The sequence below is a fragment of the Triticum urartu genome, chromosome 1 (assembly GCF_003073215.2).
Source record: "Triticum urartu cultivar G1812 chromosome 1, Tu2.1, whole genome shotgun sequence".
NCBI lineage: Eukaryota > Viridiplantae > Streptophyta > Magnoliopsida > Poales > Poaceae > Triticum > Triticum urartu.
Window position 1 is genome coordinate 507,694,944 of NC_053022.1, and position 27,447 is coordinate 507,722,390.

Sequence of the window (27,447 nt, forward strand, 5' to 3'; positions counted from 1 at the left end):
CTCTCTCTCCTTTCCTATGTTTATTTATTTCCATATATGTATATCAATCTGCAACGCATATGCTGCATCGTTTATATGCGTATCTATTATTAATTTTACAACGAATAGTCAAAATGTTGTACAATTTGTGTTGCTTTATAAGGGGTATCCTTGTAGTGAGAGTAGCTCCGTGCAAAGTATTGTAGACATAGAAATTTGCGAAATACATACGGATCTGAATGTTGCAGACCCGTAGACTAAACTTTTCTCACAAGCAAAACATGATCACTCTTTGAGTGTTAATCACGTAGCGATGTGAACTAGATTATTGACTCTAGTAAACCCTTTGGGTATTAGTCACATGGAGATGTGAACTATTGATGTTAAATCACATGACGATGTGAACTAGATTATTGACTCTAGTGCAAGTGGGAGACTGAAGGAAATATGCCCTAGAGGCAATAATAAAGTTGTTATTTATATTTTCTTATATCATGATAAATGTTTATTATTCATGCTAGAATTGTATTAACCAGAAACTTAGTACATGTGTGGATACATAAACAAATAGAGTGTCACCAGTATGCCTTTACTTGACTAGCTCGTTAATCAAAGATGGTTAAGTTTCCTAGCCATGGACAAAGAGTTGTCATTTGATAAGCGGGATCACATCATTATAGAATGATGTGATTGACTTGACCCATCCGTTAGCTTAGCACGATGATCGTTACAGTTTCATTGCTACTGCTTTCTTCATGACCTATACATGTTCCTCAGACTATGAGATTATGCAACTCCTGAATACCGGAGGAACACCTTTTGTGCTATCAAACGTCATAACGTAACTGGGTGATTATAAAGATGCTCTACAGTTGTCTCCGATGGTGTTTGTTGAGTTGGCATAGATCAAGATTAGGATTTGTCACTCCGAGTATCGGAGATGTATCTCTGGGCCCTCTCGGTAATGCACATCACTATAAGCCTTGCAAGCAATATGACTAATAAGTTGGTTACAGATGATGCATTACAGAACAAGTAAAGAGACTTGCCGGTAACAAGATTGAACTACGTATTGAGATACCAATGATCGAATCTCGGGCAAGTAACATACCGATGACAAAGGGAACAACGTATGTCGTTATGCGGTTTGACCAATAAAGATCTTCGTAGAATATGTAGGAACCAATATGAGCATCTAGGTTTCGCTATTGCTTATTGAATGGAGATGAGTCTCGGTCATGTCTACATAGTTCTCGAACCCGTAGGAATCCACACTTTGGGCGCGCCCTATAAGGGCCGACCTCCTCCTCCCTCCATCCTTTATATACGTGGCCAGGAGGCACCCCATAGACACACAAGTTGATCATTGATCCCTTAGCCGTGTGCGGTGCCCCCCTCCACCATAATCCACCTCAGTCATATCATCGTAATGCTTGGGCGAAGCCCTGCGACGGTAGCATCATCATCACCGTCGTGCTGACAAAGCTCTCCCTCGACACTCAGCTGGATCGAGAGTTCGTGGGACGTCACCGAGCCGAACGTGTGCAGATCACGGAGGTGCCGTATTTTCGGTACTAGGATCGGTCGGATTGTGAAGAAGTATGACTACATCAACCGCGTTGTCATAACGCTTCTGCTTACGGTCTAAGAGGGTATGTGGACAACACTCTTTCCCTCTCGTTGCTATGCATCACCATGATAGATCTTGCGTGTGCGTGGGATTTTTTTTGAAATTACTGCGTTCCCCAATAGCACCGTAGGTGCCACAGTCAGACCATGTAGGTTTGATGACTCACTCTTCGATTTCAATAGGCACGAAAGGCCCTCTGCTGCTACCAGGAACAAGTATGGAGATATAGGGTCCCCTTGCCTTATACCTCGTGTGGGTGAGAATTGCTTCAATTTCTCCCCATTCATCATAACTGAAAATTTAACCGAGTTGACCATATCCATGACAATGTTTACCCACCTTTCTGTAAAAACCAAGCTTTAACATGATCGCCCTCAGATATGCCCATTCAACTTTATCGTAGGCCTTCATCATATCCAGCTTAAGCGCAAAATGTTGATTCTTTTTTGCTTTGTTCCTCTTCATAAAATGAAGGCATTCATATGCAGCAATAATATTATCCGTTATGAACCTTCCTGGGACAATGGTTGATTGTTCCTTCGATATTATCTCTAGTAGTATTTGCTTTAGACGATTAGAGATCACTTTTGATGTAATCTTATAGAGAACGTTACACAAGCTAATCAGCCGAAATTGTGAAAGCAGGGTCGGATTTTTTTACCTTTGGTATTAATACCAAAATCATCTTGTTGATAGATGCTGCTGATTCCGTCCCATCAATGATACGTATCACTGCCTTCGTAACCTCCTCCCACATATGTCCTAGTGGCGCTAAAAAAATTGGGCGGGAAAACCGTCCGGCCCCGGCGCCTTAATCCAAAACATGTGAAATAGTCCCCGTTTTACCTCCTCCTTCTCGTAGGGTGCGTTAAGCATGGTGTTCTTCTGTTGTGTCACCATAACTGGCACAGTTTGAAGGACCTCTTCCATGTTGTTAACCCCGTCCCAAGTATAAAGATTTTTATAAAAATCTGTAGTCATATTTTCCCTCTCTACCTTGTCCTCCGTCAGACTTCCATCAGGCCGGGTCAGCGCCTTAATTAAATTATTTCTTCGGCGTCTGCTCGCGTGTAGGTGAAAAAAGTAACCTGCGAGGCTCATGAGTCTTTTCAAGTCATGCAAAGTTAACTGGATCAATAGAGAAAGAAATAAGCTGGCCCATGTTCTGGCGGCCGAGGCAAGAGAGCATGGTGATTTCAGATTATTGGAGGTGTGCCAAATAGGGTACAGGAGGTGTGGATGTTTGATTGTACTCATTCTCCTATATAACGTTGGGGCTCGTCATTCTAAAAAAAGACATGCATAAAAAAAGTAAAAAGGAGGCATGCATTATAAAAAATAGAATAAAAGATAAGTTTTTTTTTGAGCATCAGTACAGACACAAGCGTTCATATACACACGCATACACTCACCCCTATGAACGCACACACGCATACCCTACCCCTATGAGCACCTCCGAGAGACTGAGCCGGCATATCATCTTGAGATTTACGAAGCAACCGTAGGCACCTCGTCGCGAATCAACCTGTGGTTGAGTTGGTTAGGTGGACAGTGGTATCCCCAACCCATTAGGGTTCAAATCCTTGTGCTCGCATTATTCCTGGTTTTATTTCAGAATTTCCGGCGATGCGCTTTCAATGGGAGGAGACGTTCCCGTCGACGACGAGGCGCCTATGGTGACTTCGTAAATCTCAAGATGATATGTCGGCTCAGTCTCTCGGAGGTGCTCATAGGGTAGGGTATGCGTGTGTGCGTTCATAGGGGTGAGTGTATGCGCGTGTATATGAGCGCTTGTGTATGTACTGATGCTCAAAAAAACCGTAGGCACCTCGTCGTCGACGGAAACGTCTCCTCCCACTGATGAAATAAATTCAGAAATAATGCGAGCACCAGGATTTGAACCCTGGTGGGTTGGGGATACCACTGCCCACCTAACCATCTCAACCACAGGTTGATTCGCAATAAAAGATAAGTTTGATAAGATATAAATAGTGATGAAATAGGGACCAATACGTATCACATGTATGGCAAGAAATAATGATAAAATAGGGGTGCAAGTACCTGCGTCCATAGGAGACCATACAAAAATGTTCTTTTTCAAACAAAAAAATTTCTCTTTTTTTATTAAAAAATCCTGTATCTTTTTAACAACTATTTTAACAATTCTTCATGTATTTAAGAGATATGCATTTGAAAAAAAGTGTTCAAGAGTTACCCTAAGTTGGTGATTCTTAAACTGAAAATTGTCATTGATGCATACATGTCTCTGTAGTGTGCTAATGTGTCATCGTTTGTTTTTGTCGTTTCTCTTTGCTCGTCCGTAACAACATCCCATTCCGAACATGACATGAATAAATGCATAATCACTTGCCTATTTTTTTATATGGATTAAATCTACATGTAAGCGGTGTTGAAATAGAACACCTGTAGATTCTTAAACTGCACTTTTATAGGTTAAGACCATCTTTGTTTAAGTCATAGTTATAAATTTTCAGACTATAGACCATTTTTTGTAAATTAAGAGCATGTGTTATTTTTTTCTCTTGTTACAACACGCGGGGCTTTTTGCTAGTACATTTTAAAGGGCCGTGTGGTGCGCGTACCTAACACGGTCTCAGATATTTGAGTTGTCTCAGTTTTGTTTTTGAGAAACTTGGCTACTTAAGTTGTCTCAGATATGCCGAGAGCAATTAACGAAGGAATACTCCTTCCGGAGACCATGTAAGGGTTACTTGGGGTGGGCTGAGAGCGCACCATGTGTCGCGCTCTCATTCGCCACCACATGTCGCGCTCTCTCCGAATTTTTTTTAAAAAAATTGCATGTCTTTCCGACTTTTAAGATTATTTTTTCCGGGTTTTTCGGCTTCTCAGTTTCCTTCTGATTTTTCTTAGGTTTTGGGCAAAAAAAAGTTCTGAAAAGAAAATTTTGCATGAAAAAATGTGTTTCTTTTTTCCTTCCGCGAACGCCTCGTGAAACGAAAAAAATGCATTTTTTTTCTTTTCATTTTGCAAGAGATATGGATTTGCTATCACGAGAGGCACAGTCGCACCTCTCAAAAATGAAAAAAACATGTTTTTCTTTTTTCTTCCGTGAGAGCCACAGATTTGCTTCCCCGGGAGGCACGGTCATGCCTATCTGAAAGAAAAAAATGTGTTTTTTCTTCCGCTAGAAGCACGAATTTTCTTTCACGAGAGACACAGTCGTGCTTCTCGGAAACGGGAAAAAACTTGTTTTCTTTTTTTCCATTCACGAGAAGCACAAATTTACTTCTCGTGGAGGCACAAATTTGCTTCCCCAAGAGACACACTCGTGCGTCCTTTAGAAAGGAAAAAGAACGTGCTTCCGGTTCGGTTTTTTCTATGATTTTTTTCGTCCGTTTTTTTGTGTCACGTTCATCAAAACCTATAAATATGGGATCTTGTTTTGAAGATCCCGACACGAGGAATTCAACTGTGCAAATGGTTCAAGATTTGGACATATAGTTTAAGATATAAAACATTTTGAATAATCAAATCTACGAATAAAGGGAAAGCTCCCAGGTTACGACAAATGATGCACTGCATGCCTGACATGTGGCATGTGGCAACCTGGGGAGATGGAACTGACCTTTGCAAAGACTGCTTCTTAATTAGTGATTTACGGATATGCCACATGCCGCATGGAGAGAGCTCCTCTTTGGCGCCCTCAGCGCCGCTTAGGGTAGAGGGCGCGCGAAGGTGCACGATAATGGGCCGGCCCAGCATTGCTCGTGTCCATATGCTAAAAAACAAACATCAAGAAAAATATGAAAGAACAAGTATTCGACCAACATGCCTACGCGAGAAACTTGGCGCAGTAACCACGGGACCACAATGACTTTGATATGTTCTTTCCCAAAGCAAGTATATGACCATTGTTTTGGTCCCAGTTCGGATTTTTTTTAAAGAAAACATAAATTTGAAAAAGAATCTTTTTTTAAAAAAAAAGTTCATCGATTTTGCAAAACAATTCACAGATTTTCAAAGAAATGTTCACAAAAACAAAAATAAATCATCAATTTTGAAAAAAAACTTCATGAATTTGAAAAAGTTCATCGAATTTTGGAAAAAATCACTAATTTGAAAAAAGTTTTTAAAAGTTCACCAAATTTTGAAAATGGTTTATGGATTTTAAAAAAGTTAATCTATTTTCATAAAAAAGTTCATCGGATATTGAAAAAAATTTATGTATTTGAAAAAAGTTCATCGATTTTAATTTAAAAGTTCATGAATTTGGAAAACTTTCATCAATTTTGAAAAAAAAGGTTCATGATTTTTTTTTAAAAATCATAAATTTTGAAAAAACATCACGACTTTGAAAAAAAGTTCACTAATTTGAAAAAAAGTTCATGAAATTTTGAAATAAGTTCACGAATTTGGGAAAAAAATCATGTATTTGAAAATTTTCATCGATTTGGGGCACGAAAAAGAAAGAAAAAACCATATAAGAACCAGCGAACTAGGAAAAAGGTTTGTTGCACGCACATATAAAAAAATAAAAGTAGGAAAAGGTATTTAACGAGGTGGTTACTCCAGCCTTATTTAACGAGGAGAGCGCTGATTTGAATCCTGTCGGCCGCAACTTTTTGCAGGTTTTAGCAAAAAAGATAAGGCAGAATGGGCTGGCCCGACGCGTACGAGGGGTGTGCTGTTTGCAAATTGTATCGTAGCGAGTGTTTAGGTGAAATTCTTAATTGAGGGGTACTTCTTCCAACGGTCACTTGACCTGACCTCCCCAGATTGCGATGAGTCATCGCCTCTGTCCGAGTCATCGCCTCCCAGGAGACCCAACTAGACTTGCGTTTTCCATCCTTACAGCCCCAACGAAATTTCTGTATGAACATATTCAGATGCTCGCATAGACCACGTGGCAGTTTAAAACAAGATATAGAGTAAATCGAAACCTCCTGGGCCACTGACTTAACCAAAACCTCTTTTCCTACACTAGTAGACATAGTTTTTTCAATCCATCCTTGCACTTTGCTTCACAAATAATCCTTTTAAGTATTTGAAAGCATCATTTTTTGAGCAGCCAACATCAGATGGCTTGCCCAAATATTCTGCACTGAGGGTTTCATTTGGCACTTCCAATATCTCTTTAACTTCTCCTCTAATTCTCTCCATACATCGTTTGCTAAAGAATATTGAAGATTTATCATAGTTTATCTTTTGATTAGTTGCTCCTGTCGCTTAGGCGCCGAATAGGATTTTGCGGGCATGGACCCTTTAGCGAGAGCTCCTATAGGCCGCTCGCTGCGGCAAAGTGCCGGCGCTTCGCACAGGAGCGGCTAGCATGTGCCGGCCCATTTACAGTGGCACGCGGCGGCACGTTCCCGAGATAAAAAAAATCGCAAAAAATAAAATCACACTAGCGCTGTAACTCGAACACGAGACTATGCACGAAATGGCCTGCCGTGCAAACCACCACGACCTAGACCACCTCATGTTTAATTAGCAGCGCGACAATTAAAGACGTAAACGCCAGAGACTAAACTTAAACATTAATTCCCAAAAAATCCTAAAAACTACAGTCCATTTATTGGGTCGAATCAAAGACCTCCTACAACTGAATTTTTCGAAATTATAAGAATATTTTCTTCAAAATAAAACCATTTTTGGAATTTTCGTACAAATTTTGTAAAACAGGAACATTTTGATGATGTGAACAAATTTGAAAAAGGGGAACATTTCTTGAATTTGTGAACAAAAACTAAAAAAAATACTTTTTAAAAATTCCAGATTTTTTTTAATTTGTGAACAAAATTGAAAAATATGAACTATTATTGAATTTTTGAACAAATTAGGAAAGCTGGAACATTTTTTCAATTCCCAAACATTTTTTGAATCTTGAAAACAAATTTTGAAACAAGGAATAATTTTGGAAAATCCTGAACAAATTTGGAAGAGCGATTAATTTTTTAAAGTATGAACATTTTTTGAATTTTGAGAACATATTTTGAAACGGAGAACAATTTTGAAAAATCCCGAACAAATTTGGAAGTGCGAACATTTTTTGAATATGTGAACAAAAAATTGAAATCCGGTACATTTTCTGAATTTCGAAAGTTTGTACTTTTGTTGTAACGAGAACAGATTTTAAATTTTGAGGACATTTTTTCAAAAATAGAACATTTTTTGGAAACACGAACAAAATTTAAATTTTTTGATTTTTTTTTAAAAAGAGAAGAAAAGAAAAAGAGATAAAAAATAAGGTCGTAAACATTTTGTAAAACTGCGAACAAGTTCTGAGAAAGAAAAATAAACTTGAAAAAGAAAATGAAACAAAAGAAACGAAAAAATGAAAAAAAAACTGAAACGAAAAAAGAGAAATGAAAATACAATAGAAAGCCGAAAAAGAAGCAGAAAAAAATGATACAGGAAAAAACCCGGTTCAGGGAACCTTCTAGAAGGTTCCCAAAACCGGTTGAACGCATTATGTATAAGTGGGCCGGCCCAGGTTTGTCGCTCGCTGCGGTGCCCTGTGCGGTAGCCCGACATTTTGCCGCAGCGAGCGGCGAATAGGGATTTCCCCCTTTAGCCACGTGCCAGGCCACCGGGCACGCGTGCTATCGGACTGGAACGCCAGAAAAGGCCCAGTTGGACAGGCCTGCAACCATCGCAAGCAACAAGACCGGCTTCCGCTTCCGCCTCCGCCGTCGCAACAGGAACCGACTCCGCCTCGCAGCCGGGCGTCGCCATCGCATCCGCCTCCCTCGCAGCGGTCGTCGCCACCGCATCCGCTCCCTAGCAGCCGGCTTCGCCACCGCATCCGGCCCCTCGCAGCCGGCGTCGCCACCACATCCGCCTCCCTTGCAGCCGGCGTCGCCACCAGACCCCCGCCTCCCTCTGGTTTCGCAGCTTCCCTTCACTCGCATCTGCTATGGAATATCATTCCATTCTCGAAGTTGCTAATCTGTTTTCTGGTTTAGATGGCGGCGATACACGCGAGGCTGCCGATCGCGGCAGAGGCTGCCGAGCGCGGTGCTGCCGGCGCCGCCGCTACCGCCGCCGCCGTCGCCGCCGTCGCCGTCGCCGCCGTCGCCGCCGCCGCCGCCGCCGCCGAAGCGGTATATCGCATCTCTCCCCCCTCCCCTCCCGCTCCCATTCCCCCTCTCTGATTCAGATCATTGGCATGTCCGATGTTTGCGTTAGGGTTCGATGTATCTGGTCCAATCTTGAAGCGATTCCCCATTTGGTGGTCGTTCCGATGATTTCTTTTGATTTCCAGATGTCATTTGTGCCGTTCGTCAAGTCATGCCATCAGCTGTACTTGGGCTTTTTCATTAGGTTCGAAGTCGTTAACTAGACGCTATTAAACTGTTCAACATATCCAGCGTAGTGGGATTTTCCTTTGTGATCTGTTAATGTTGTTTCCGCAGTTACTAATGCTACCATGAATCACAGAATCTACATCGCATCTCAGACTTGATAGATACTACTAACTCAAAAGCTTCCTCTGAATGCAAATTCAAACTGAAAGCAATCAAGTAATATGCTTCAGGATTAATTAAAACTCCAAAACCGTCAAAGAAGCAGACTGCCTATTAGTTTCACCAAGCCCCTGCACTAACCGACGTTTTGCTAGACTTTCCAAATCCAGAATCTTGCAATAAAACCTCTAACACTGCAAATCAATGAACATCCCAAATATAATCGGCATATTGTAAAGTTTCTTCGAGGAAAGTCGGACCATAACTAAAACTGGGCAATGAATTGAAACAATGATGGAGTGTAGTATAAGTTTTTGTTGCTTTAGAAGATCCCTCCATCCAGAATGAAGTTCCCAAACAAGGCTTTAGAACTCTTCACCTCTGCTTATCTGTACTTCACAGCTCTGGTTGTTTTTCTTTTCTAACTCACGAAATAGAAAAGGTGAAATTAGAAGGTCTCCAAACAGATTTTCACGCAGCATGACATCAGATTTATTTTGCAAAATTGTCAAGTGCACCTGCAATGAACATTATTGGCAATGAGCATTACAACAGTAGCATAGTTTTGTAATTAGTAAATTACAGGATTGGCCTTTCTATTTTATATATCTTTACAATTAATACGTTGCTTTATGCTCCGAGAGTTCGGATAAATTGATGAAACTATTTATTTAGGTAGCTGCTCAAACATAATATTTGATGCTTCAAATTTCAAGGTTTAGGTTTTTCCTGTTTTCCTATCTTGCTAAGCTTAGAACTCATGTATTGTCTGAATAATTACTTTTATTAGAAGACAAATGATGCTTTTTTGGGTAGAACATGAGGTTTTTTTATTGCTTCAAAATACCACATGTACTATTTTAGCATTTATATTTCATTTATGGGTTTTTATCATTTATGCCACTAGTTGTGTCTCTGGTAGGAGCTTGTACCCTACCAGGCTGGGGCGTAAGCGGTAAGGGAAGGAGGGGGCTGGGCGAGGCGATGAGCGGCCGCGCCGGCGGCTGGGCGCCGTCGCGGGAGATGAGGATGGCGGCAGCGGCGCAAGAGGCAGGGGCGGCTAGGGTTCCGGCTCCTCTGGGAGCCGGGCAATAGAGATAATATTCTTATTGCTTAATCTGAAAAAGAGTCTTACAACATATATTTATAACCTAGATAACTTGCATACGAATTAGCCTAAGATAACTTGTGGGCTAAGATTGCCCGGTGGGCCTTCTACGGCCATAAGTCAGGCCGGTCATAACATCTCTCCCCGCCTGCGCAAACAGCTCGTCCTCGAGCTGAAAGTCTGGATAGTGTTGGCGGAACTCATCACGCTGCTCCCAAGTGGCCTCGTCCGCCGGAAGTCCAGCCCACTGAATCAGCACGTACCACACCCCGCGACGGAGCTGGGCCTTCAAGATCTTCTCCGGTCTCGGAAGGATGCGCCCGTTGAAGGTGGGAGGCAGCGCGGAAGGGGCCGCAGGTGGCTCCCCATGGAAAGGCTTCAGGAGCCCCACATGGAAGACGTCGTGGATGCGGGCACCGACAGGAAGCTGAAGGCGGTAAGCCACCTTCCCGATGCGCTCCAAGACAGGAAAAGGCCCGACATAACGAGGGCCCAGCTTGCGCTTCGCGCGCGGGTCCAGTGACTGCGTAGAGCGGTGAAGAAGACGCAGCCACAGCCAATCTCCCACCGCGAACTCCGCCTCGCGATGGTGGTCGTCGTCGTAGTGCTTGGCCAGCTGCCGGGCCTGAAGAAGGCGTTGCCGGACTTCGGCCAACATCTCGTCCCGGCGCTGCAGAAGCTCACCCGCCACCTCTGTCCGAGCCGTGGCCGAATTAACCGGAATGATGGCCGGGGGCGGTCGGCCATAGACCACCTCAAAAGGAGTGGCGCGCAGAGCGGAGTGGAAGGAGGTGTTGTAGCAGTACTCCGCCCATGAGAGCCAGTCAACCCAAGTGCGAGGACGATCACCTGTGACACAACGCAAATACATGGCAATCACCTTGTTGACAACCTCGGACTGGCCGTCCGTCTGAGGATGGAAGGCCGTGCTCAGGCGGAGTTTCACGCCCGCCAACCGGAAGAGATCGCGCCAGACATGGCCGGTGAACACTGGGTCCCGATCGCTGACGATCGAAGAGGGAAACCCGTGGAGACGAACTATCCCGTCTAAGAAGGCGCGGGCCACAGAGGCAGCAGTGTATGGATGACCGAGCGCAATGAAGTGAGCATACTTGGAGAAGCGGTCCACCACCGTGAGAATGACTGATTTGCCGCCCACCTTAGGGAGGCCCTCAATGAAGTCCATGGAAATATCCGCCCAGACCTGAGATGGCACCTCCAACGGCTGGAGCAGACCAGCTGGTCATAGTGTCTCTGTCTTGTTGCGCTGGCACGTCACACAAGACCGGACCCAGTCGCGGACCAGGGCCCGATCACCAGGGATGTAGAAGTCGGCGCGGAGACGATGGAGGGTTTTCTGCACCCCCTCATGGCCCGCCGAGTGGGCCAGCAGCAACACCTGGTGACGGAGATCGTCAAGCGCCGGCACAAAGACGCGGAGCCCGTGAAGGAGCAACCCATTGGCGAGGCGCCAAGGCTCCTCCAGCTCGCCCGCAGCCAACTGCTGCTGAAGAAGAAGAGCGTTGGGCGCAGCCGCCGTCGCTTGGCAAATGTCGGTGAAGAGGCCGAAGGTCGGCCTGGAGCGGATGCAGAGTGCCGTCCCCGCCGGTGGTGTCATGGTCGGTGTCACGGCGAGACAAGGCGTCGGCGATGGTGTTAAGGCGGCCCGGACGATACTCGACGGAGAAGTCAAAGCCGAAGAGCTTGATGATCCACTGGTGCTGCGGCACGGTCGAGAGCCTTTGGTCCAGTAAGAACTTGAGGCTGTAGTGGTCCGTGCGAATCCGGAAAGACCGACCCCACAGATAGGGCCGCCAATGGCGCACCGCCTGCACCAAGCCAATGAGCTCCCGCTCGTACGCTGCGAGCTTAAGGTGGCGCGGAGCGAAACGCCTGCTGAAGAAAGCGAGAGGGCCATCGTCCTGATGAAGCACGACGCCGAACCCTGCGCCCGAGGCGTCACAGTCCACCACGAACGGGCGGTCAAAGTCCGGCATCTAAAGAACAGGGCCTGTTGTGAGGGCCCCCTTGAGGGCCTTGAATGCCGCCGTCGCCTCGTCGTCCCATGTGAAGGCGTCGCGACGCAGCAAACACGTGAGTGGTGATGCGATGAGGCCGAACTCCCGGATAAACTTCCGGTAGTATCCCGCGAGGCCGAGAAAACCGTGAAGAGCCCGCGGGGAGTGCGGCGTCGGCCAGGCTGCGACGGCCGCCACCTTGTCGGCATCCATAGCAACCCCGTCGGCCGAGATGACGTGGCCGAGGTAGGCGACCGAAGGCGTCCCGAACGAGCACTTCGAGCGCTTAAGATGAAGATGGTGCGCCCGAAGCTCCTTGAAGACGATGGCGACGTGCTGGAGGTGCTCCGCCCATGAGACGCTGTAGATAAGAATGCCATCAAAGAAAATGAGCACAAATTGACGTAGGTAGGGCCGGAGGACGTCGTTCATCAGAGCCTGGAAGGTCACCGGAGCGTTGGAGAGGCCAAAGGGCATCACCAAGAACTCGAAGCGGCTGTGGTGAGTCCGAAATGCCGTCTTGGCGATGTCGTCTGGGTGCATGCGAACCTGGTGGTACCCTGACCGGAGATCAAGCTTGGTGAAGAAGCGCGCCCCATGGAGCTCATCCAGGAGCTCATCGACCACCGGAATAGGAAACTTGTCCTTGAGTGTGAGAGCATTAAGGGTGCGGTAGTCGATGCAGAAGTGCCACGTGCCGTCCGACTTGCGAACGAGGAGAACCGGCGCGGTAAACGGCGACGTGGATATCCGAATGATGCCCGCGGCGAGCATGAGTGCACACTGCCGCTCCAACTCGTCCTTCTGCAGCTGCGGGTAGCGGTAAGGACGCACTGCCACCGGTGCGGAGCCCGGCTGGAGATGTATACGGTGGTCATAAGCCCGGGTGGGCGGGAGGCCCTGCGGCTCGGTGAAGAGGTCGTCGTGTTGTTGCAGAAGGTGCTCCAAGAGTGGGTGCTCGGCCTCGGAGGTAGCCGCGGCCAGCTGAAGCCGCGGCGTCGCCGGTGCTGTGCCCCCAACGCCGTCCCACCGGATGTGGCGGCCCAGCCGCCAGAAGGTCATCGTCAGATCGTCGAAGTCCCAAAGTATGGGACCGAGGGTCCGCAGGAAGTTGACGCCAAGGATGAAGTTGAAACAGCCCAAATCAATGCCCGCACATGTGATGGAGAAGTGTTCATCGCCGACGGTGATGGGTATGTCTCGTGCGAGGCCATGACACCGGAGGCGATCACCGTTGGCCACCGTGACCTGAAGTTGCTCCCCGCTCGTCGGCTGAAGCGCTAAGCGACGCATGGTAGCCTCGGGAAGGAAGTTATGGGTGGAGCCTGTATCCACCAAGGCCACCAAGCGCTCGCCGTGGATCATCACCGGCAAGAGCATGGTTCGCTCGTCGTGGATGCCAGCGAGCGCGTGGAGGGAGACCACTAGGGCCATCGCCGGGGCAGCTGCGGGGGCAGCCTCAACAGCCGCGGTGGGGGGGGGGGGGCGGTAGTGCATCGGCCCCGTCGGCCCGGGTGTCCTCCGCGATGAAGTTGGCCGTCTCCAAGTTGGTGCTCTGATACCAAATTGGTAGGAGCTTGTACCCCACCAGGCCTGGGGCGTAAGCGGTAAGGGAAGGAGGGGGCTGGGCGAGGCGATGAGCGGCCGCGCCGGCGGCTGGGCGCCGTCGCGGGAGATGAGGATGGCGGCAGCGGCGCAAGAGGCAGGGGCGGCTAGGGTTCCGACTTCTCTGGGAGCCGGGCAATAGAGATAATATTCTTATTGCTTAATCTGAAAAAGAGTCTTACAGCATATATTTATAACCTAGATAACTTGCATACGAATTAACCTAAGATAACTTGTGGGCTAAGATTGCCCGGTGGGCCTTCTACGGCCATAAGTCAGGCTGGTCATAATAGTCTCACTACTCAGTTTTGCCACTAGGAGTTTCAGCTGCTCAAAAATACCATCACTCTGTTAGGCGCAAGCTAAAAAATGCCACCATACACCATTATGGTCAGCTCAAAGCCTGTTTATCATGTTATATGACTAAAATACCCATGAACCCACATGCCAGCTCTCCCTCTATCTCACTACGTAAAGTGTTGGTCCCACTCGATCTCCAACAACGTTCTTATTTTCCTCTAAAATTCTTGGTTTGTTACTCCTGATATGTGGGTCCGCACTTATCATAGTGAGATTGAGAGAGATGATAGGTGGGTCTAGGGGTATTTTGGTCATATAACATGGTCAACAGGTTTGACCTGATAGTAACAGTGTCTAATGGCATTTTGAGCAAACATTTAACGGAACGATGGCATTTTTGAGGTATCTAAGGGCATGTTTGAGGAAGCATGTAACATAACGATGGCATTTTTGAGCAGTTGTAACTTCTAATGGCAGAACTGAGTAGTGGGACACAACTAGTGGCATAAATGATAAAACCCCTTTATTTATTTACGAACATTATACCTAATAACACTTATTTGAAGTTATATATTCATGTGAGAGTATGATTTAATTAGTTATATGATTTATTTCGAAATTTCAAGCCCCACTTTCTATTTTGTCCCGGGGCCTCAAATTCCTGGAGACGGCCTTGTGCATGGAAGACACGATCAGAATGCTAGCATGAATACCTAGCCAAGCATAGTGCAATGTTGCTGCTATACGCATGTACCCATGGGATTGTGCTCCGATGCATTGGAGAGGGCATTGACACCTTTATATTTAGCTATTTAGCTATTCCGTGTGGGCCTGCAAGACATCAAGCATGCTGGGGTCCAGTTCATTTGTGGTGTAGGCTTGCCTGTCTAGTAGTTTGTAGCTTCCACTGCCTTTTTATCATCTACGATGGGGGTCCATTACTCTGCGTGAACACAAGCCGTTGGATGAAACAAATACATGGCTTACGTTGCAGGGATTCACTTGTGTTTTCACTCGCATGATTCATTCAATCAATGGCTATAAGTGCTCAGCCTTTAGCGGGAACACTGTAGATGCAGGGCAAATCCAAATTCAAAAACTGCTGTACTCTGTATAGGGGGTGTAGTAACGGGAAGGTAATGATGACTCGATATTGACGTTGCTTCATCTGGATCGTTGCTCTGGAGGATGTTCCCTGGCTGTCAGATCTAATGTGATCTCAATCTTTAGTGTGACTAATATGCCATATGTGTTTAAATGTTTTTAGGCAGCGTTTGAGGACGGGAATCCAGACTACGGTGATGGGCAAGAGAAATTTGATGCGGTCATAGCTGATCTTCTCCTGATCCAGGAGTTGGATAAGAATCCCCGTGTCCCAAAAGATGTAAGTTTCTTGTTATTAAACATGTTGTATCTACTTGAATGAATTTGCTGTTTCAGCAGTTCTCTGGATCGGTTCAAACTGAATAACGTAGACTTGTTATCCTCATTTCAGGTTGCATAAATTAGATTTGTGACAGGAAGTACTTTGAAGCAATAGAATTTTTATTGATAGATGAATTTACTGATATTGGTTTTACCGCTAGTTATTTTTGTACAAAAGCAGATTAGTGTTTCCAGCCATGCCTGACTTTCTCATAGAACAATCAATCATTGAGCAATCATCACATTTAGTCATGCCTGAATCACATACTACCTCTGTACCGAAATACTTGTAGCTGGGGAAACTAGTACAAGTTCCCCCAACTACAAGTATTTTGGTACAGAGGGAGTACAACACTAGGTGATTGCTGCAGCCTCGTGTTGCATGGGGTAGTCATAAAGTGATAGGCATAGCTTTCATTGTGAATGTATACTTTCTCTAGTAATATTTGTGAGGTTGCTAGATTTCAATTGTATAGACAAGACCGTAATGGGATGTGTTACAAGTTGCAGGAGTTGTATCGTTACAATGTGCTCCCCGAGGAGCTCACTGCACTAGGGCCAAGGGTTAGAGAATTGGGTGATGACCTGTACGAAGCCCTTGGTCTCTCTTCCATGGACAGGCGAAGGTATTATTATTTACAGTGTACAAATAACTCTCAATATTGATCGTTGGATTTTTTCAATCGGATGGTTCACATTGCTTTGCTGCAACTCCAAAATATCTTCGTGCCATATTATATAGTTATATACCGTTGGATATGGCAATCCTACAGCTGCAATGCCTGCGCTTTGCATTGACCCCTACCACTTGCCCGCCTCCTACATGCACAGATGGCACTCCCGTCATGGCAGAAGCCACACAGCACACCAGTACCTGTAGTAACTTTTTAATTGAATTGAACTGACCCAAAGCTGTACTGAGCATGGGACTCATCTTCTGTCAGGTGGACTCACGTTTCTTGCTCTCTCTCCCTTGCTTCCTTCCAGTAGTCTCCACAAGAGTCTGTACAAACCATGGGGTAGAAAAAAGTTCCTTTGCTTCATGCATCTAGGCCTCTAGAGTACAAAAGGGAATGGTACAAGGCTGCATACTAAAGTCAAGTCGTTTTCCCGCAAACATATAAATCAGTTCTGCTGGGCCCACATCTCAATGTATTTTTTACATGTGTACGTCCATATGTATTTTACGGTGCTTGAAGTAACATGTGCACACAATTAGCTATGTACATTTTCGTGTAACCAATATATGCCCATTTCATTATGTTCAAAATTATGTTCACAATTAGCTGGTTTTCTCTGCTAACAAATTCAAAAGATATTGATTAATTAATAAATGTTTCCTACTTAAAATGGCCCAAATGTAAATTTGAAAACCTCCATAAATGCTTGGTCATCACTTTTGTGTTTGGAGTCAAAATTTACTTAGATGTAATTATTTAAGTATTTAATAAAACGTCAAAGTTATATTTTACATTTTATAGTGTCATCTGTGTAAAGCTTGTGTTGCCCACATGATATCAAAGTTATATGTTGTGTGAGCCATGTCCCCATGAGTTCATTTTCTTTGTGCGCGTGGTAAAGTATATTGACGTGCAAATCATATATGGTTGACTATTCATATTCATCTATGAACTTCAATTGCATTGTAACATTTATGGACACGGATGTCAAATTTTGTTTGATCTATGCAGCTTTGTCCAAATGAAGCTCAAGCATCAGGCCCACCATCCAATTGCCCGAACTTTACTGGAGAAAATCAATAAAAATATGGAGAAACTTGAGACGATACCCTTAGAGATGGAACGCATTAAGGATCGCCCGGTGATACATCTCAAGGAATATCTCTTCAAGGAGCCCGAGCTTCTCCTGAAACCCAAGGACCCCAAGAAACGAAAGATCAAGCGCTAGAAGTGGTTGAACGCAGAGAGGAAACAGTAGAAAAAGATAATAGAATTAGGACTCGTGAATTGTGGTAATAGCAGTACCATTTCCTGAAACATGCCTACAACTGTACCTGAGAGGAAACGGTAGAGTAAAGGGAGTAGAAGTAGCGACCTGTAAATCGTAGTAACCCATTACCTGAAACACGTCTACCGAGTGACAGACATTAGATGGTACATGCATGGTGTTATGAGAATTGTTGCTCTGACCGGTGGTTCTATGTACTTGCATGGTGTTACCTGCAAGTTGAATGATGCTGTTGAAATGTTTTAGTGTAAATGTGTCTCTTGCTTTCACCAGAAGAGCTTGGCACGTTTGGTGTTGTTGCGTGCATGTTACCATGTTCCAGTCACGGGGGAATCAGCCACGTTCCAGTTTGTATGTACACATTTTTTGTTTGCACATCAAGAATCCATAGACTGTAAGTCCTCATTTGGTTTTGACCAATGTTATTTCCACGGGAAGAAAAGCCAAGACCCTAGAGGTCGGGAAGAAAACCCATTTACTACTCCCAGCGATGTATAGTGAATTAATGTACAGTGAATTAAATGGGACGGCCCTTTTTAGCTCTTCACACAGAATTTGAACAAGGTTCCCTCAGGTTATTTTGGCTGGTTTCTCTTGATTTTACTTTGGTTTTGTCGATCGGTTTTCTATTCTGTTTATTATTGTTTTAGTTTTCTTCTTCTTCTTTTTTCATTTTTCTAGCTGGGCTTTGATCTGTTCCTTACAGAAGGTTTTGGCAAAGCTTATGGTCATTTTTCTATTTTGTTTTCATTCCTGTTTTTTTTCATTTGTTTTGTTTTAGTGATCATAATATTTGAAAAAATTAAAATCACAAACTTGTTTTAAATTCATGAACTTTCTTAATATTTCACAGTTGCCTTTCAAATTTGCGAACATATTCCAAACTCATGAAATTTTTACAATTCAATGATTTTTCAGAATCATGATTTTTTTAATATCTGTAATCCTTTTCAAATTCATGAAAATTTCAGAAACCCTTTTCAAATATGCGATTTTTTAATTTGAAAATCGATAACCATTTCTGTTCTTTATAGCAGAGCAAAACGGAACAAAAGCGAGCGAATGCACCGTGGGCAATGAGCGAGCAAGTGAAAGGACTGGTCCACCCTCGCACGATGGCCGTTTGAGCGTTCTGCGTTGATTAGGGCATGTACAATGGTTGATAAGATAGTCTTATCTTAAGTTTTGCATGTAAATTAGAGATGACAAGAAAAGATGTCTACAATGGGTCATCTTTTAGTCTTATCTTTAATAATTAGTTGTTCCTAAAAACATGGTGAGACAAATTATGCTAAGAGATCATCTCTTGTCTTCTCTTAAATAAGAGAAGACAAACCTTACCTTAGGCTTTCTCTTTCCTCCACCTCATCATTTATCCTATATGGCACTCTTAAGATAAAACCATTGTACATGCCCTTAGGCGTCAGAAGCGCTTATTGGGAGGTCTTGCACGGCTATGCCTCGCTTTAAGCAAACCAAGTATCTACTCGCATCAAGGAACTATGCATTGCTTTCCTTCATTTATTTATTTTGCTAGTTTTCCTTTCATACTTTTTTGAAATATTCTAAATACATATACTTCAAAAATAAATTAAACATTTGTAAATATGTTAACGTCGTGCAAAATATTTGTCCTCGTAACTTTTAAAAAAGTTGGTGACCTTTACGAAATGTTCAAGCATTTCATAAATGATACCTGATTTTTTTTAAATCTTTCTAAAATGTAAAAACAATGTTCACATAATACAAAAAAGATGTTTCATACAAAGAAAAAAATGCATGCATTTAAAAATAATATTGGTAACATTTAAAGAAATATTTATACAATGTAAAAAAGTATTCAGTAGTGAAGAAATGTTTCATGCCATTAAAAAATGTTGAACATGTATTGAAAAAATGTTCAGAACATGTATGTGAAAATGTACATTGTTTATTTGGAAAATGTTCAATGTGTATATGAAAAATGTTCTTGTTGTATAACAAAAGTGTATAATATGTCTTAAAAAGTAGACACGTGTTAAGAAAAATAGAGAGAAAAAGAAAAAAGGAAAAAATAAAAATAAGGACAAAGAAAACCGGGGAAGAAACACAGAAAAATGAAAGAAAGAAAACCGTACTTAAGCTTCTGAAATGTCTTCGGTGAGACGGAGTACCATCTCACAATAGGTGAGGTACAGCCCCAATGGTACATTTGTATGGGCCATACGAATTTTGTATGGACCAATAAAGCCTGACATATGTATGGGCCATAGAAAGTACTAGCGGGTAGTGCGTGGCGGCACGCCGCGCCACAAGGAGTGATAAGCTATTTAGTTTTTAATATTTTGTAAGTCGTCTCAAAATTTTATTAATGGCAAAATAGTTCATACAAGGCCCTGTTGATTTGCTTGAGGTTTGTTGTTTTTGTGAAGTTTTTGAGAATTTGTTGTATGTTCAACATGTGTATATCTTTGTAGTGGCGAAGAGAATAATTGCGCACTACCCAGCTTATGTTGCTCCCATCGTGATCATTGAATTAACACATGAGTTGGAAGTCAGCAAAACTTTAAGCACACTAACTTGTCATAGATGTTTCAGAAAACTAAATCTGCACATGATGCTGAATGGAAAAAATTATTGGAGTTGGTAGAATTGCACCCGCTGTTATCATCCACACGACCTTGCATATTCCAGCCAACATAGAATATATTGTCAATATTATGCAAAAAAACACAACTGAATGATTAACTGAGAATAAAGTACACGTACAACATATTCTATCCGAATTGTAAAATACTTCTATTAGTATCTAGAGAATTTCTTGCATTTATCCATCTTGTTAGTACTACGTATTTTGGACATTGATGCTGTCATGCCAAGACCTCCATAAATGTAACAACATATTGGTTGACAAAGGTGTATCTTCATAACACCATACTCTGCCAGCCCATATCAGTAGTAGCATTATAATCTCAGCCTTGAGATTCTATTTCTGAAGATATAGAATGTCGCAGCTACACAAATAATTTCAGCACCACTTGTGTTTTACCTTCAGTTCTACTACTATCTAGAAAAACAAAACAAAAACAAAGAGAAAAAATAAATTAGGAGCAGCAAGTCACCAACACCACCTGTCCACCAACCGACCCCCTTGTGCGCACCACCCGTCCACCCCCCTGCTGCGCACTGCCTCCTCTGCTTTCGCTGTTGCGTTGCCTCATGCCTGGTTGCGCTAAGCTAAACATCACACCGCGAAAGACCACCACCACCTTCCGCCGTCCGCCGGCCGCCTCCGGCCTGCCTACGCGAGCTCCTCCCGACAGCGACAACCCCCTCACCTGGACGCGGGAACACTGCCGTGGAGGGAGGAGGAGGAGATGGAGTTCCTGTATGATTGTGGCGCCACTGCCGTCGTCGCGGATGTGGCAGCCGCGCTCGCGAGCACCGGCGGTATCCAGGCGTCCTCTCCCTCTATCGTCGCCTCCGAGGTGAGAGAAACCACAAAGGGTCCCGCCGACGGTGGAAGAGCGGATCGAATCGAGCTGATGCGCTGCTGTTATGGTTGCGCTTGCAGAGAGGTACCGGAGCGGCGAGCTGAAGAGGGTTCTTTCCGAGGCTGAAGCCTACGCCTTCAAGGTATAAAATCCTTGTCGATTCGGTTCAGTAGTTGCTCAACTCGGATGCCTGAATTTGTTCCAGTTTTGTCGATTTCTTTCTTGGGACAGAATTTAGAGTATGATGTTCTGTAGCTGTGATTTGTCCATCGATGTTGATAGCTAGTACAATTGATTGAATACATCTCCCGCCTCGCCTCCTCTGACACATACGATTCTCGGCATCTCACTCATGTTCTCGTGGTGCTGCGGGCCAACATAGGTGGAGCTGCTCATGGGGTGAGCAGACCGGCCTTGCTCCTGAATTCTGGCCGTGTTTGGGCTGGCCGGCAAAGATGGCAAATTCTGGCGCTTTGGGTGCCTCAGCTTCGGTTCCTTTGCTTCCCTTGCTGTTCTCGTGGCCGTGCGTTTCCTTGGCTTCTTCTGCATGTGTTGAGCTTTCCTGAATCCCTGACGAGTTATTGTTTTTTTCTAGAATACTCAGTTCCTGGGTGGACGCTTAGTAAGCAGATAAGTGGACTTGGGCACTTGACTCGTTTCATAATAGGGAAAATAGTGATTAAATTCTTATATTCAGGGTGACTGGCATTGTTGGTAGTGTTTTCTTATTTAAAGAAAACGATCAATTCAGATCATTCATAATATTAATAGAGTGTTGGCTCCCATCCTTCAAATCCTAAATTTGTTTCTTTTGGTTATGTTGATTATTTGTTCCTTCTTTGGCTCTGCATAAGGAAATATGGTGAAAATAAGGGTTAACATAAGATAGTACTAAGGGGGGATTGACTATCACCACCAGGTGGCAGCAAAATGTACCGCACATCATGACAGAGAAAGGAAATCCATATTCTGGTCAGCTATTAACACTGTATGTCTTTGTGTATAATTTGGTGGGCAAAATCACAGTTCATTATGCTAAAATGAGAAATGAGACAAAACACTCTTGTAGCTGACTGTCAAGATGAGAAATGAAACTATTAGTCTCTCTATACCTTTGTAGACAGAACACTCTTCAAGCTAGTGTCTAAACTCTATACGGTTGTAGACAGAACACTCTTCTAGCTAGTGTCTAAACGGTCCTAGATAGTGCTTCCCTGCCACTACATCATCCTCGTGTTGTACGATTAACATCTACCACTACATCTATTTTTGGATTGAAGAAATTTAACTGCTCTATATATACTTTTCTGTCAGGTAGTCTGACTGTTTAGCATCTGTTGCTACAGTGACAGAGTTCTCTGTTTAATTAAAGGAATAAGTATACTTTTCATCCTCGAACTTTTCTGAGAGTTTAGAAATCGTCCCTCAATTCTAATCGGGAGAGTTATCGTCCCTCAACTATCAAAACCGGATAGTTTTCGTCCCTCGTGCCGATTCAGGCAGTTTTCGTCCGACATGAACAGTAAATTCAAAAAAAGTAGCAAAAACAATCAAAAAATCTGAAAATTTGCGGGATCAAAGTTCCTCGGGGACGCAAGGTGCATGCAATTTTTCATACTGTTTGGACATTTCAGGAGCTCGTGACAAAGGAAAAATCATAAATATGTACGTTGGTGAACAGTAAAAAAATAGAAAAACATTTCAAAAAAATATAAAAATTGTTGACATCTAAGATGCTCGGGTGCTCAAGGTGCCTAAATTTTTTCATGGTGTTTGGACATTGTGGGAGCTCGTGGCAAAAAAATAATAATTTTGGCTCGGAAAGAAACTTTGAAAAAGTGCACTATTTTGTTTGTTTTTTTGGCTAGAGCTCCTCTTATGTCATTTGAGCACAAAAATTTGCACCCACCTTGCACACCTACGCATCTTTGATGCCAAAAAAAAAATTCATAGTTTTTTGAATTTGTTTTCTATTTTTTCAATTTTACTGTTCACCGACATATATGTTTGAAGTTTTTTCTTTGTCAGGAGAACCTGGATGTCCAAACAGTATGAATATATGCACACACCTTACGCCCCCGAGGAACATTGATCCCACAAAATTTCAGATTTTTTTTTGCTGTTTTTTTAATTTAAATTTACTGTTCGTCGGTCTACTGTTCACGTCGGACGAAAACTGCCGCACGAGTGACGAAAACTATCCGGTTTTGATAGTTGAGAGGCGAAAACTCTCTGGATTAGAGTTGAGGGACGATTTCTAAACTCTCGGAAGAGTTCGAGGACAAAAAGTATACTTATCCCTTAATTAAATAGCTAACATTTTTTTTCTGATAGACCACAATATTATCTCTGATGAGAATATTTGAGCGAATTGTTTCTTGTTATTATCCGAAAAAGATTGCCACCATGGCTATACAATAATAAAATGAATTTATTCGTTGCTACAGAGAGAAATGTCCAACACTAATTTCTTGTCATTTTTTGCATGTCCAGCTTTCTGGAAGATGGCATTAGGCAGTGTTCTTTCCGATGGAGACAACTTCTGATGCTACCTAGATTGGCCGATCTACTTTTTTTATCAGCGACGCTACTATCTATTTCATGAGGATGCACTTGGCAGAACTGTAAGATCGCAATGTTCAGCCTGGCTTCTATCTTTGATCTGGTATGTAATAGTTTTTTCGTTGGTATAAAACTGCAAGTTATCCGAATTGTGCTGCTAAAACAAAGTTCTTGATATAAGTTACCTATAATCATCCGGCGCGGCTTATATAATATTTTGATAGTATGACTCATGGCACAGGTAGATCTAATACTTCTGTTTGGAAAAGAAGCAATAGAGAAAATTAATTTGCTAGATTTGAAAAGCACAACCCGGTATTTAGTGTTTGGTGAATTGAGAGCATCATCACAAACACCATACAGATAGAGGCTTTTTGCCTAATTAGTTAATTAACAACATAAATGAACAAATATACTGGGTGAAGTATGTGTCCATCACCCCTCTGTCTAATACTCATCGCAAGCACCAAAATAAATTATCTTAATTCTATACAGAAATCCCAACTGATGAAGCTAGCATAACTTCCAAAAGTCGTTCTTGACAGGAAGTCCCGTACTACTAACCTGAAAAAAGAAAATCTAAAAAAGATTACTAAAATTCAGAAACAATCAATTAACCAAAAGAGAAGTTTTCTCCAACCAGATATCTTTTTCTAATTACCAACAAAGAATCAATTATGTCCTTGTTAAGCCCAACTGGCGAAACGAGGATAAATTCCAAAAGCCAGTCTTGGCAGGAACTCCTAAACCACTAACCTGAAAAAAGCATATCCATATAGAGATGAGAACCGAAAAACCCTTAGCCAAAATTAGTAGCAAAATTGTACAAGTACCACTTTTCTAACATAATAACACAACCATCACCTTTTGGAATTGATAAATAACACATGCAAGATTTCACGTTTGGAAAGGACCATTGGCTCTAATACAGGTTGATTTTGTGCATCTTAGTGTTCCAATAATAGCTGAAAAAAGGTCAAACGTTGATCAATTTGTTCTATCGCTACAAAAAGTAATGTCGTTCTTCTATGATACTCAAAAACTAAAGACTTCAGTTGTGACTATCCATAAATAATAAGTTGTAGGCCATAAATAAATGAAATGTAGTGCTTGTCATGTGAAATGGCAAGTGGAAGTTATTTATATTCAAAGCCGGGAAAAAATCCTGAGTATTGTGGTGACTAAATTAGCTACAGGATATGACCAAGCTACCACATTAGTGTATGCCTAAAGAATACATCTGAAAAGAAAGGATGATGAAGTCAAGTGTGACATACTAAATCCTGTGTGGATAGTATATACATACTCTTCACAGTGCAATGTACTGTATATTTAATATCATGTGTTCAGCATATTAGTACCCTATAAGGCTAACAAACCTACATTAGATTTCTCTAGTAAGCAGATTTTGCGAAGCTTCTTAAAAAAGTGATAATGCCTCAATGGCTGAGCGCCCTACTTTCGGCAACCTTGTTCAAAGAATTAAAAATGAGTCATTTTACTTCTATATAGGAGAGAGCAACCTTGTTCAAAAAATAAAAATGATTCATTTTACTTTCATAGGAGAGAGAACTATCACAAAAGGAACAATACATACCTGAAAATAATGTAGTACTGCAATAATCATCAAGCTGTAGCATTTCCTCTGTATGTCAGCTATTCAACATATCATGTGTTTATTTCTTTTATCATGTGAAATTAAACCAAAATTACTTCCATCGAGAAAAATGCAACACAACGTCAAGGAGAGATCAAGAATAAATATACCATGGTATACTGAAGAAAAGATGCAGGTTCTAAATTCCTTGCACATTCATGCAAGGAGCTAGACACCCAAATTTTTGTCCTCACCACAGACCTGCATGCAATACCTGAACATTCTTCTCAGATTAAGAATCTGTACCATATGCACCAACTTTAGATCTGAAATTCTAGTACTAATAACTCATCTACCTGTACAAAGAAACCACGCAGATCAGAGGAGAGGAAAGGCAGATGCGATGCGTACCTTTGCAAGAGCGCTGCAGCGGAGGGACGGCCGTCGGGCGGATAGAGGGGACCGGCAGCCGGGGCCGAAGCTGGGGAAGGCCAAGGGGAGCCGATTAGGATGGAGAGCAATAGGGCAGCGAGCTATCCGCTGCCAGCTGCAGGTGTGCCACCTTGGATCACGCAAAGGCCACCGCTGTTTATCCGCCTTCAGGCCAGGGGGGCGGAGCCGAGGAAGATCCATGGGAGGCAGGGAGCCGGAGCCGGGGAAGATCCATGGGAGGCGATGGTACATGGCTCTCCCGATTCATGTTGTAGCCTGTGCGCACCTCTCAGCCGGCCAGCCGGAGCGGCGACGTAGCGCGCCATGGGATCTCGGCTGGAGGGCAGCATCGGGAGAAGAGATGGGCGTATTGGTGAGGAGCGGTCTGGGTGCAGCGGTGACTGGAGAGACCCACGCTACGGGGGGCTTTTTGCACATAGGTTGACAGAGCCACGACACGGGATTGAGCTAGAATTTTCGGGAGAGACAGAGATAGACCGGTCAAAGCGGTGGAGGCAAACGTGGCGAGGTGCATGGCGCAGACCTGCATGCCCATACAGAGACGCGTCGAAGGAAGGAAACCCAGGAAATATAGAATAGGCACGTCAGCTTGACCATGCAAACCGGCCAGTCAAACAAATATAAAAAGCAAAGGAACTCTCCCTTACGATGGGCTGGACAGGTGAAGGTAAACAAGGGCTGCACCTGCACACGCGTCACTCAAAGAAACATGGTAAAAATAATTCCAAAAAAATCAGAAAAAAGAAACCCTTACGGACCTAGTCTTCTTAGTATATATACTTCCAATTGGAAGTGCATCCATCTTTTCATGGAGGAAACTTTTTTTGGAACAACTATGAGGGTTCACATTCCACAGAGGACTCGTAAGCTGACTTACTTAAGTGGGGTGGCGGGTAGTTACATAGGGTTTCAGAGAGACGGAGGTGGCGACTGGAGATTTTGTCAGTGTCCTCACCTTGGCAGCCATTTTGACGCACAAAGGTGAGGGGTTTTCAGATCTAAGACTATTTTTTTTGTCAGCATCTTTGTAGTATGCTTTCGCGAATAAATTCTTTGTCTCCACCGTGATGATGCCATGGAGGCAAAGGTGTTTGTATCCTCGTAGATCTGTCTATTCGGATAGATGAGTTTATGTATTGTGTCCTGCTGTTTTTGTTGGTTTGATATTTTAGAGTGTCAGAGTTGTGGTGAAGATCTTGACTTCCCAGCTATTTGAATGGGCAACTCAAGGGGGGTTTCAAAATGTTATTGGCAATCAAGTTCATGCAGGTGAACGAGTGGCAGTCTCGCTGCTCGGGTCCAATTGCAGTATATTTACTAAAGTCTGAAATGTATTGTTTTTTTCTTGCAAAGAATGATACCTCAGAGAAGATATCTCCAAGTGATTTAGTTTACTTTGTGGGTTTCTGGATTTTTTAGTTGATTTTTTTGGATCTTGGATCCAAAGCATTGTACATGAAAGTGTTACAACAGGATGAGTAAAGTTACAAGTGCTTCTTATTTTTTGAATTAATTAGTAAAAGATAAACATCGGATTGTTGCATGAATGCCCTAGAGTGATTCCAGTGAGATTGATTATACGAAACCTAAATATTAAGATTAATAATACGAAAGTTTAAAGTAAAAATACATACGGTTTGTTATATACTCCATCCATTCCTAAATATACATCTTTTTAGATATTCCAACATAGACTAAATATAAATCTAAACTATGTCTAGTAGGAATGTACACTTGCGTTGCACACATGAGATTTGTCAACCAAATTATGAATATATATATATATATATATATATACCACACTAGCTAGCATGTAAGCTTTGAGTCATATATGCACGATGTAGACATTCATTTAATTCTTATAGTTCATCTCATTCAAAA

General features: G+C 43.1%; 1 protein-coding gene and 1 long non-coding RNA gene across 2 annotated transcripts; both read left to right on the plus strand.

Moving 5' to 3' along the window:
* Nucleotides 1-8,218: 8,218 nt before the first annotated feature.
* LOC125523380 lies at nucleotides 8,219-17,756 on the plus strand. The gene is made up of 5 exons (XM_048688424.1): nucleotides 8,219-8,476; nucleotides 8,557-8,694; nucleotides 15,356-15,472; nucleotides 16,024-16,139; nucleotides 17,205-17,756. The coding sequence occupies exons 2-5, from the start codon at nucleotides 8,557-8,559 to the stop codon at nucleotides 17,419-17,421; spliced, it is 588 nt and encodes a 195-aa protein (XP_048544381.1). The 5' UTR covers nucleotides 8,219-8,476; the 3' UTR covers nucleotides 17,422-17,756.
* A 2,833-nt stretch (nucleotides 17,757-20,589) lies between these two features.
* Nucleotides 20,590-23,710, plus strand: LOC125523391. The gene is made up of 3 exons (XR_007290210.1): nucleotides 20,590-20,948; nucleotides 21,035-21,096; nucleotides 23,448-23,710. It is a non-coding gene; the product is annotated as an uncharacterized LOC125523391 (long non-coding RNA).
* Nucleotides 23,711-27,447: the final 3,737 nt, after the last annotated feature.